Raw genomic sequence first — 11,837 nt, 5'->3', positions numbered from 1 at the left:
GTGGAGCCCCTGGGGTGAGGAGAGGGGGCACCCTGATCCAGGATGTGTGGAAGCCCTGGGACTGGCACAGGAAGTGGGGGGAGAGGGAGAGAAAGCTGGAGGAGGGGGAGCGGGGGAGGAAGAAGGGAGAGAGGCTGCAGCATTTCCCTCCTTGCCCCCAGGAGAAACAGCCTGCTGAAGCTCCCACCTTCTCAGGCTGCCAGCCATGGTGCCTGTGGCCGAAGGCCCTGGGAACAACTCTAACAGCTGCAGCACAGACAGGGGCACCCTGTCGCAGGCGGCGACCGTTGCCTCCATCTGCCTCATCCTGGTGCTGGGCCTGCTGCTCAATAGCCTGGCGCTCTGGGTGTTCTGCTGTCGCATGCGCAGGTGGACGGAGACCCGCATCTACATGGTCAACCTGGTGGTGGCTGACTGCCTGCTGCTGCTGAGCCTGCCGGGGGTCCTGCACACGCTGAGCCAGGGGGTGGGGGCCCAGGAGGGCCCCCTGTGCAGGGTCCTGCAGAGCTTCTATTATGTCAACACCTACATGAGCATGTGGCTCCTCACAGCCATCGCCACCGACCGCTATGCCGCCCTGCACTTTCCCCTGCGGGCCCGGGCTTGGCGTGGCCCCCGCCAGGCTGCCCTCACCTGCGCAGCCCTCTGGCTGCTGGTCATCGGGGCTGTGGCCCTGCCCGTCGCCTGGCTGCGTCCGGGGGAGAGCTTCTGCTTTGGGCGGGGTCACACGCGGGGCCCCAGGGCCCTCATCTTCTCCCTGCTCCTCTTCTTCCTCCCGCTGCTCATCCTGAGCTTCTGCTCCAGCCAGGTGCTCCGGCGCCTCCACCGCGAGTGGACTCGGGCACAGCCCCCGGCCACCACCCCCATCCTCAAGGCCCTCTGCGTGGTGATGGCCAACTTGGCCACCTTTATGCTCTGCTTCCTCCCACTGCACGTGGCCTTGCTGGCCAAGCTCGTGGCCCAGGGGATGGATGCAGCCTGCCCCACCATCCAGAGGGTGGCCACCTTTGTGCAGGTGGCCTCCCGCATTGCCAATGCCAACTGCTGCCTGGACGCTGTCTGCTACTACTTCGTGGCCACGGAGTTCCAGGAGGAGGTGGGGGCCGTCCTGGCCAGGCCCTGGCCTTTCTGGGGAAGGATGCCGGGTGTTCCTGCCTGTGACCACCCCGACCTGGGCGCCCAGCGGGAGGCAGCGAAGGAGAGTGGCACAGGAGTGGGCCCCCGCACAGCCCTGCAGCATGAGGCGGGAGGCGTCCCAGGCCCCCACAGAACCACTCTCTTCCTGCTGCCACAGTGTCTGCAAGAAACAGCCTCGCTGAGTGCAGTCTGACTTGGGTGCGGGCTCAGAATGATGGGTCCCAGAGTCAGGGCTTTGCCTCTGCAAATAGAATTTAACCAAAAAAATTAAAGGACTGCCAGCACACAGACCTTTTCCCTCAAAGCCCAGCTTCTCGGCTGGAGCTGCACCTTGTGAGGCTGACCCTGGATCTGAGGGTCCCCGGGGCGCAGACGGGCTGAGAGAAGACAGCTGGGGAGGGAGGCGCCTGAACAGGCACTCAGGGAGCCGGCTCGAGGACGCCCCTGGACCCCTGGAGGGCTATTCTGTGAGCAGACTCAGTGTCTGCCGGCCCAGCACCCGGGCTCCTCGCAGAGGCCAGCAATGCAACAGCCGGCTCAGGTGGAGGATGGGCAGCCGTGGAGATGCGGGGATGAAAATGGTGGGGGGTGGGGGTGAGGGATGCTCCCCCCTGCCCACTCTTGGTCCCTGAGGCCTGGCACTGCACCCTCAGCAGGATGGGGAGTGTCCCCTGTGTTTCCCACATTTTCATGAGCCTCTCTGAGAGCTTTTTGTTCCTCAGACCCACTGACCCTGCCCACACCATGTTCATCTGGATCTGGCCGCTCCCGGGGAGGTGACAGGGGGCGTCGTCAGCATCCCCAGTCACACAGCCGATTGTAATTCTTCCAGGACCGACCGCCTGTAGGCGTGCAGCCTGCTGGGCAGACACCAGCAGGTAAGTTCAGAATTCCAGGTGAAAAAGACAGAGCCTGAACTGCAAAACGCCATGCGTCATGGACAGGAGGAGCCTCTGTGCTCCCTGGACTGGCTGGCGCGTCTCCGGCCCAGGAGCAAGTCTCTGGTATCTCGGCGGGTGAAGGCTGCAGTGCGGCACACTCTCGGCTTCTGGTTGTGAAGCCACAGGCAGAACTGCCACGCACGGGGCCGCACTCACACCCTGTCACAGGCGGCACACTCAGAGCCGGATCCCAAGTCAGAGTCCGGGCCGGCGGCTGTGGCTGTAGCTGACCACCTCAGTGACCCGCGTGGACGGTTACAGGGCAGTGTCGGGTGCTGGGCCCTCCATACAGAAGAGCCTCCTCGGCCACGGCAGGTGCTCAGTACCCCAGGTTACAGTGGACAGACCATGCCGGCCTCGTCCACAGGATTCTTCAGGGTTGCTGGGGCGAGGCCTGTTGTCCTCCAAGTGGTGTGGGCTTTGCCACCCTGCCTGGTGACACACTCTGAGAGTGCTGAGAATTGAAGGACAGCTGGATGCCCACGACTGGGTTCATGTCCCATGGCAGCCAGTGGCAGTGGGCTGAGCCAAGGGGGCCCACGGGGGCCCAGGGTCAAGCTGTGCAGGCAGGGCCTCCAGCTGCCAGGTCTCAGGCCCTGCCCTGCCAAGTTCTAAACTGCCCACAGTCCTCAGTTCCAACTGTCCTTGAGAGTGGCCAGGCAGGGGCTGAGGTCAGAGGTGGCTGGCGAGGGGTGACTGTTTGACTTCTAAGGTTCCTTCCAAATGCAAGACCAGACCTTTGAGCAGGGGAGGGTAGTCAGGGGTCCGGGACAATCTTTGTCACCCTCACCATTTGCCTGTGGGCCTGGCTGAGGAGTGGCAGTTTGACCTGGGAGCTTGTTCAGGGCCACCTTGGGCATTTTTCCGAGTTGAGGTTAGGGTGTGTCCCAGGAGAGGGTTCAGGAGACAGAGCCTGCCCGTGCAGGGTCACAGCTGAGCTCAGACCCCTCTGGAGTGTGCTCTGGGAAACCCTGTTCTGAGAGGTGTCACTCGGGGTCCGAGAGGGGCTGGAGAAGAGGGGTGCCTTGGGGAAACAAGTTTGGGAGAGGACAGTCCTTTGGTAGGATAAAAAGAAGCTAGGGAAATTCCTAGGCAAGTGGAATGGGAAAACTGAGACAGGAAAATTAAACGAGGCCAAACAGTTTGGGCAGCTTGCAGCCAGCTAGTGAATTGCAAGACCTTGTCTTCCCCAGCCAAGAGCAAAAGATTCATACCCTCCTCCCCAACCAGGGAATATATCGCTTACATCACCCTGGCCTGGGAAAATGGAGAACAAAGACCCAGTTAATGCCATTTGTGCCAGCCACATCCAAGGACAGATGAAGTTGGGGAATAAATAACAAAACCCCCCTTAAAACCAGACAGACCTGATAAAAGTAAAATAGACCAAAGAATAATCCAAAACTCCCCTATGCACTCATTTTGAGGCATCAGCATATTAAAAATTCACCTGGGAAGCTGATGAATATCCTGGTGAAACCCTCCCCTAAGATTCTCAATTGTAGAATAAAAAAAAAAAGGATAGAAAGCCTTGAGGACAAACATTCCATGTGGGCTCACTCTAGGGCACGCCCATGCCCCTTCCGGGGCAAGAACTTTTTGTTTCTAAGGGTCCCCACAGGACTTGCAACCAGGGGAGCAGTGGGCAGTGGCAGCTCGGCCCAGGCTCACCCCCTGATCCTGTCCCCAAGGCTCCCTTTTCCTCTGACTCCCAGTGACTGAAGCACCTCGCCTGCCGCACTTCTCTCCTACAACATTTCTAGAGAACCGACTCAGAGCACCACCTGGGCTCTCCCTGTTGCTCCTTCTCCCCTAACCTCTTCCTTTGTTTCATTGTCCCAGCATTAATAAACATCCCCTCAAACCCATCTGAAGCAGTGTCGCAAAATCTTCCCGACGCGAAGTCAAGAACCCGCACATTGCAGGCTGGCCTGAGGCAGACCTGCTCCGGGCCAGCCCCTGTGCAGAGACAGTCCTCGTCCAGAGCTGGATTCAGGGCTGAAGGATGGGGTGGGGTGCGGGTGCTGGTGGCGGCAGCGTCCACCGGGCAGGTCCCCCAGAGCCATCAACACATTCAACGGTGAGTTGTGAAGTAAAGGATGCCTTGTGCTGACAATGTTCCCCCAACTTTGTTTAAACTAAAATTTAGTTAGTTGGCCAGGTTAGTCTTATAAGCAGGGTTAATCCTACTCTTGGTCCACCCCGACGTTCTGGGGCCTGGAGAGCCGACCACACCCAAATACCCTCTTTCCCTGTCCAGGGCAGGGGAAGGGACTGCACCGGGGGTCCTGAGTTCCATTTGGGAACCACAGCTGTGGAGTCATAACAGTGTCTGACATCCGTGCACTTGATCAGTCATCACTCAGCCACACAGTGAGACCACAGGAGGGACAAGTCACAGGGGCTTCATCACTCAGCCACACAGTGAGACCACAGGAGGGACAAGTCACAGGGGCTTCATCACTCAGCCACACAGTGAGACCACAGGAGGGACAAGTCACAGGGGCTTCACATGAGAACCAACGCCTCCGTGTCTGGGTCAACAGAAGGGACTTATTAGGTAATAGTGATAAAAACGTCCCATGTGCATGGTCTAGAAATCAAGTAAGATGGAAACTACTTACTAATGAGAGTCACACTGATAGAAGGTACATTTATAAAACATACCCCAAACTGTAATTCTGTCAGGCCTTCATTTGAAATGCTATGTGATCACTTACATAATAAAATCAAATCAAGAAAAAAATATCAAAATTATTTTAGAAGACAGAACGACACTCTTGCTGTGTTTCTGGATTATTTTATTACACAGATCAGCAGCAACAAACTATTGTGCTTGCTCCCCTACAAACAGAATGACGCGGAAGGACCCCAAAGAGTCGGGTCCCAGTCACCTGCAGTTACAGGCGTTGCCTGAGAATCATTATCTGAGTGGTCTCCTTTTGAGTCACTGAACGATCACTTAGGAAAAAAAAAAAGAGAAAATGTCAGCAGAGAGAAGTGTCTGGCGGTGGCAGCCTCACCAGACAGCAGGGCGACTGGTGCTGGGACTCCCTGACATGGCAGCCTGTGCAACTGTGACTGAGGCCTTGTGACGCGGTCCCTCTAGAAGCCACAGTCCGGCGGAGAGGATGTGGGAATGCAAGGGCAAACGTTGGACGGAAACTGGGCTGTGGGACGGAGTTCATGTGAAGTGAAGGGTTTGCATCCTTGGTACCTGACTGGATATGGGGACCTTGTGTGGGAACTGCTTCCCCCTCCTAACACATAGAACAGAGGCCTGTAAACCCACCCTTCCCCAGCGCCGCGTGGATGTGCTGAGTGGGGCCCAATGGGATGGCCTGAGCCCACAGAGGTTGTGAATTTGGGAAGTCTAGAGCAGTGGTCGGCAAACTCATTAGTCAACAGAGCCAAATATCAACAGTACGACGATTGAAATTTCTTTTGAGAGCCAAATTTTTTAAACTTAAACTTCTTCTAATGCCACTTCTTCAAAATAGATTCGCCCAGGCAGTGGTATTTTTGTGGAAGAGCCACACTCAAGGGGCCAAAGAGCCGAATGTGGCTCGCGAGCCACCGTTTGCCGACCACGGGTCTAGAGCATCCTCTGAACAAAATGGGTTAGCACTCTAATAAATGCCACGTGAGACTCTGCACTTGGCCCTGTGGGAAGACTCTGTACTTGGCCCTCAGGGCAAAAGTTGGTGAGCGCCACCCAGTGGTGACCACTGGAAGATGCACATGAAAATTTCCATTTGAGCCACTAGCTGGCTGTTGATTGAGACCACTTTCAAAGGACACAAAGTAATCCTGAAACCTGAAGTCTCCACACGTCCTCAGTGATGTCAGAGAAGATGGGAAGTGTATATGTTCATACAGGTGCACGGCAGCAGGGGAATGTAAGCAGGTACTCATGTCCCTGAGCAGGGCACCTCTGTCCCCCAACACCGACTTTGGAACCCCTGAGGGGCTGTGGGATTCCACTGCCAGGGGACAGGGTCCTGCGAGCAGCTCTGCATTGACCAAGTGCTGCCTGGTTTGTGGACGGCAGCCTGGGTGCTGATCTCCCAGCCCCTGTGTGAGTCCCTGGTCCTGCGCTGGTGCTGGGCGCTGGTGCTAGACAACGTGGTGGCTGGAGCTGGGCTTGGGATGCTCGACTGGACGCTGGACACGCACTTCGCCCCCACCTGGCTTCACCCCTGCCTCGAGCGCAGAGAGGCAGTGATGCAGCCACCAACTAGCCACAGCCTGGTGGCCATCCGGGCTTTTAGCTTCGGGCTGGTCTGGGCCCCCATGCACACCTGCTGTGCCCCTGCCACCCTGGCTGCAGTGCAGGGGCCCCTCACCTGCACCAGGGCAAGAGGAGACCCCAGGCCACGGCCTGAGGGAGTGAAGCCCCAATGTGCTGCGGGGCCCAGGGCAAAATGAGAATGCAGACCTTCCGCAAGGTGGGGAAAGGGGCCACGAAGGGACTAAAACAGAAAGCTTTCCCCTCGAAACACCTTGTTGCTGATCAGCCGGAACAGGGCTCACAATGGTACATGAGACCACAATGTAAACTCACGCGGCTGGTGTGACTTACATGGACTGCAATAAGTAACACTTGGTTAATGAGAGATCTTGATCGATCCTGAGATTTTCCTGGCTTCCTTTTCTGCAGATTCATTAATTAGGTCATCAAAATGTACAGCAATGTCATATTTGGTAATCTAATCAAAAGCTACACCAGCCACTCTTGCCAAATGTAAGGTTGCAGATCATTTAGACAATTATTAATTTCAAGAAGGCTGAAGGCTCTTTCTGTGATGGGACCATGACAGATCCCCCCAGAGCATGTTACCGGCTGTGAAATTATTTTGAAACATAAGTTTTAGTACATTTAGAGCTGATGATTCTCAGAACAATTTTAAAAAAACACTATACAAATCAGTTTTGAAATGCAAATCTATACAGTGCCATATTAATGTTCCCTCTGAGATTTCTTCTAATGTGGGGATCATATAAGAATCTGATTCATGATTTACATATAATTGAAAACACTTGTTTGTAATTGTATCGTTGTATCTCCAAATATATGGAAAAAATAACTTTTGCCCTAGCCTGTTTGGCTCAGTGGATAGAGCATCGGCCTGCAGACTGAAGGGTCCCTGGTTCAATTCTGGTCAAGGGCACATGCCTGGGTGGTGGGCTCAGTCCCCAGGGGGGGGGGCATGCAGGAGGCAGCCAATCAATGATTCCCTGTCATCATTAATGTTTCTATCTCTCTCTTCCTCTCCTTTCCTCTCTGAAATCAATAAAAACATACTTAAAAAAAAAAGAAAAAATAACTTTTAACTTCCATGTCAGTAATTGGTTCATCAAAACTTTATATGAACATTTTATTCTTTTTCCATCGAATGCAGTTTCTTAAATTTAATTTGTGTTTCCAATCTTAATGGATGTTGCTTTACAATGCTGATTGCATCTAAAATAGAGATTCTAGCTCCTCGAATCCTTCTGAGAATTTCCTGATTGACAGGCTTTATTGCAATGTCCACGTGCCCGTTTTTCTTGTACGAATTTACTGATAATGTTTACTGCCTGAGCATCAGCAGTTTCTGTCCTGGAAGTAGTTGTGCAGAGACCAGAGGGACTCTGGGGACAGACTGCCAGCCGCCTCCCACCTCGGGCCCTGGCGCTGCCCCGTGAGGACCCCTCTTTCTTCCAGGGCTGCCACCTCTGCTCTGCGTGCTGCTGCTGTAGTGCCCGCCCCTCCCCCAGCACCGCCTGCCGGTCCCACACAGGCCCTCCTCTGAGGGGAGCTGGTGGCCCTCACCACCCCTGTGCACTCGCTCGGGGCTCTCTTTCTGGAAGCTCTGCACAGCCCTCTGGAAGACGTGCGGCTGGCTCTCAGGCCCTAATGCAAGGTGTCCTGGCTCCCTTACTCTCAGGGGGCCACTCCAAGGAGGGGAGGAGGCTGGGGTTCAGACAGAGCAGCCGCACTGCCAGGCTGGGTCGGGGAGCCATGGGAAGTGGGGTGGGCCATGGGAAGGTTCTCTCCTGGACCTTCCCTGGGTGGCGTCCCAGGGAAAAGCTGACCAGGACCTGTCCTTTGTTCTCCGTCCTGTCCTCAGCTGGACGGTAGGGTGAGGCCTTGGGCTGGATGGGGCTCCAGGACCCCCAGCAGAGGGGCCTTTGCCCTCTTGGGGTGAAAGATTCCAAGTCCACTCTGGGGAGGAAATGGCTGAGGGGTGGGGGAGATCTGCCCTGAAGGCCCTGTGATTGGCAAGGGTTCACCTGGCTTTGAGGACCTGCTGCCCTGAGGGTCAGGGTGCTGGTGGATGAAAGGGTTGGGGGCCCTTTGTCTGGCCCACTTCCCTGCAGCCTCAGGCTTCAGCCACCATCCATAACCTCCCAGCAGATTTCAGGGTGTCCTAGCCACTCAGAGCTCCCTGGGGCACGGTGCTGGGGTGTGTGCAGGGCAGCCAGGAGCCCTCTATGGGAGACTCTGCCTTTGGGTCTTCCCAGGCCCAGGTTGCCTACCTGGACTTTGGCCTTTCCTCCTCGGTCTTAGCTTTGATTCTGACTCTGTCAAGAAGAGGCGGGACAGACCTTGTGGAACGATGTGGGGGACTTAGACCAGCCTCCGCCTCTTCAGAGGCCTCTGCTAGGCCAGGGAGACAGGCAGGGCTGGGGACGGTTTATTGACGAATGGCTTCCGGGGAGGAAGTAGAGGTGGGTTTCCTGCCCCTCAGCCAGGGACCTGGCCTCCACATGGAGCTCCACAGGGACCCCAGCGGCTGCTGCCCCACCCGCCTCTGCCTGGGCTCCTGGCCTCTGCAACCCTCTGTGGGTGTCTGGGCGCCTTCAGGCCCTGGGGCTGGCTTCCCTTTGGGGGTTCGATACTTGTTCTTCTGACTGTACAGCAGGTTCCTCTGGAAAAGGCAGGGCAGGTGGCCGTGGTACAGCAGGACGGCCAGCACCATCCCTGCAGGAGACCGAGTGTCAGACATACGGCCCTCGGGCTTCTTGCAGCCCAAGACACCTGGGCATGCCAGACTTTCCCTAGGATGGGGGCGGGGGATTGTAGACCTGGGTCTGGGGGGCCTGCAGACCTGGGCTGGGGGGAGGGGGTGCCAGCAGGCTGGGAATCTGACCCGGCTCCCTCCCCTCCCCAAAGGATGCAGCCCCTGAATGGACTCTCCACCAGAAAGCTGGACCCTGCAGGCTGGCCTACCAGGATGCTTTGTGTGGCCTGTTCCCCAACCATGAGCCACGCCCAGGGCTAGCCTTGCCTCTGCCCCTGGGAGCTCCAGGGGCCCCCAGTGACCCCCGCCGGCCCTTACCTGTCAGAGGGCCCAGCCAGTACACCTGTGCATACTCCAGTAAGGTGTGCCCTGCGCAGTGGAAGGTAACTGAGGTGGCCAGCGTGGGGTTGAAGAAGGCAGATGTCAGGGGTCCAGCTGTGGAGGAAGCACGGACAGGCCTCGTGTGGCCTTACCTGGACCAGAGCCACCCTCCGAAATCCCCACCCTGAATCCTTCTGTGCCCTGGCCTAGGTCGGCTCTAGGCACCCAGACAGGGAGACTGACAGAAAGATAGGGAGGCAGGTAAAGACAGACAGACAGACAGAGACAAAGAGATCATGGAACAAAGCAACACCAGGACTGAGGGGAGATCTGGACAAGCAGCCAGAGCCGGGCCAGCGTCCCTGAGCCCCAGGCCAGGCAGACCCCCAGTGAGCAGGGGCCTCCCGGGCAGGTCTGGGCCTCGTGGACAGGGAGCCTGAAGCCGGCAGGTGGAGGCCAGGCGTGGGCAGTGGTGCTGACTCTGTGGGAGGCGCCCTGAGTGGGTCCTGTGCAGACAGCAGGAGCTCCTGGGTGTCACCTCAGGTGAGTGTTCAGGCCACCTGGCTGCAGATCTCTGCTCCGGCAAGCTCTCTGCTCAGCCCTGCCTCGACTTCCCCACCTGTGCATGGGCCCCAGTGGCCGAGGTACCACAGTCAGCGACACGGAAAGTGGGCCCTCAGGGCTGGTTCTGCCCTCCTGGGGGACCCCAGGAATGCAGACCTTGGAGAGCTCGGCCTCAGCCCCTTCCTGCTGTGTCTTCCCCATGCCTGGAGCCTGACAGCGGCCCTGACTGAGCGCAGCCACGGCCACAGGTGCCCTTCCCAGGGAGCTTGACGGGTGCAGGGCTGCTGTCCACACCCAGCACAGGGGCACTGCAGCCACTTCCTGAGAGGCGCTGCTGTCCTACCCCGACCCCGTCCCCGGTGCCAGGGGCAGAGGGAGCGTGCAACCCAGCAGGACCCTCCTAGGGGCAAATCCCACAGACCGCAGGGCCCAGCCTGGCTTCTCCGCGTCCTGGCCCAGCTCTGTCCCCAACGCAGGGACAGCTGGAAAGTAAGGTCTGTGGTCACTGGTGCTCGCTTTTCCATGAAGGTGGGAAAGGCCCCGTCACACTGGGGGCAGGCCCAAGCAGGGGACCTCAGGATAGGTGACCTCCATCTAAGGGCCAAATGCAGCGCGGGGCCAAGGGGAGGCTCAGGGCGGCTCCCACAGGGGCTGAGGGACCCATGAGAATTTGGTCAGGAGGTTTGCTGGCGGGGGGGGCAGTGACCCCAAAGGGGGGTGGAGTGTCTGCTGCCACCTCAGTAGGCTCTTGGAGCCGACAGGGGAGGTGGAGACGTGGGTAAGGAAGAAAGGACAGGACCCGGCACCCTAGGAAGGGGTGACAGAAGATGCAGGGCTTGCCTCCTGGAGCCTGGGCCGCACCCTGGAGAAACCGCCGGCTGCCCATCTGCCCCTGAACTCCCCAGCCGGCCACCTTGCTTTCTTAGAAAAGCATTTTTGTGTCTATGCTGCCATGCAGAACACTCACCGCATATAGTGAGGTGGGCCTTTCCGCTGGTTCAGCTTCTGGAAGGCGCTCGGAGTGTGGAGAGGCCTAGCCAGGAGGGAGGCCCTGACAGGGGCTGGGGTCCCACCTGCCATGTCGTGTCCAGTCCCATTGGTCATACCACCACCTGCTTCCCAGGGAATGGCCTCCCCAGTGTCTGTGGCTCACGGGCCCCTCAGCTGGGCAGCCCCTTTCCTGCCCACAGCTGCTGGTGGCATGGCAGCCGCCGAGGCAGAGGTTCTGAGGACACGCAGGGGAGAGACGCCAGGTCTCACCTGTGTAGGCGCTGACGGTGACCAGCAGGGCCACGGCTGACACTCTGTAGACGGGAAGGCTATTCCTGAGGCGGAGGAGGGTCAGATGGAAGACGAAGGCGCAGGCGCCTTCCACCAGCGCGCCGTGGGCGACGGTGGTGCGCAGGGCCGAGCTGCAGTGTTCGGCCATGAGGTTCTGCAGGACGTGCAGGTCACTGAGCTCCCAGGCCCAGTAGAGCCGGGTCAGGGCGCAGGCCGCCTGCATGCCCAGCTCCTGGGCCGCCAGCTTGAGCAGTGTGCCGGGCAGAGAGGCCTCAGCCAGGAGGAGCTCCTGCAGGGACACGGTGGGGTTGGCCGAGGCCCCGTCGAAGGTGGCCCCGTGTGCCAGGAAGAGCAGGAACAGCAGGGTCAGCAGCAGGTCGGGCCCGAAGCCCCCGGCCCAGGGGCCCAGCTCTGCCAGCATCCGCATCTCCAGGCAGCAGGCCCCCAGCTGGGCCGCGCCCGCCGCCTCCAGGGCGAAGCTGGCGTAGGCACCTTTGGGGAGCAGGGCCTTGGACGCCCTCCTGGCCGCCTGGCACACGGCAATGGTGGCCAAGAAGAACGAGAGAGACACGTTCAGACCAGCCAT

The 11,837-nt window shown here is 58.3% G+C and overlaps 2 protein-coding genes across 2 annotated transcripts; one reads left to right on the top strand and one right to left on the bottom strand.

The window, feature by feature from the left end:
* Positions 1-205: 205 nt before the first annotated feature.
* Positions 206-1,330, top strand: LOC103283456 (G-protein coupled receptor 35-like). Its single transcript, XM_028140501.2, has one exon. It carries the CDS (start codon positions 206-208, stop codon positions 1,328-1,330), a length of 1,125 nt encoding a protein of 374 aa, XP_027996302.2.
* Positions 1,331-8,350: 7,020 nt separating this feature from the next.
* Positions 8,351-11,837, bottom strand: LOC103283457 (aquaporin-12). Its single transcript, XM_028140814.2, has 4 exons — positions 11,231-11,837; positions 9,404-9,520; positions 8,902-9,045; positions 8,351-8,376 (listed from the first exon to the last, which is right to left on the bottom strand). The coding sequence occupies exons 1-4, from the start codon at positions 11,835-11,837 to the stop codon at positions 8,351-8,353; spliced, it is 894 nt and encodes a 297-aa protein (XP_027996615.2).

The sequence above is a fragment of the Eptesicus fuscus genome, chromosome 11 (genome assembly GCF_027574615.1).
Source record: "Eptesicus fuscus isolate TK198812 chromosome 11, DD_ASM_mEF_20220401, whole genome shotgun sequence".
Classification (NCBI taxonomy): Eukaryota; Metazoa; Chordata; class Mammalia; order Chiroptera; family Vespertilionidae; genus Eptesicus; species Eptesicus fuscus.
This window is presented reverse-complemented; position numbering and strand designations above follow the sequence as displayed.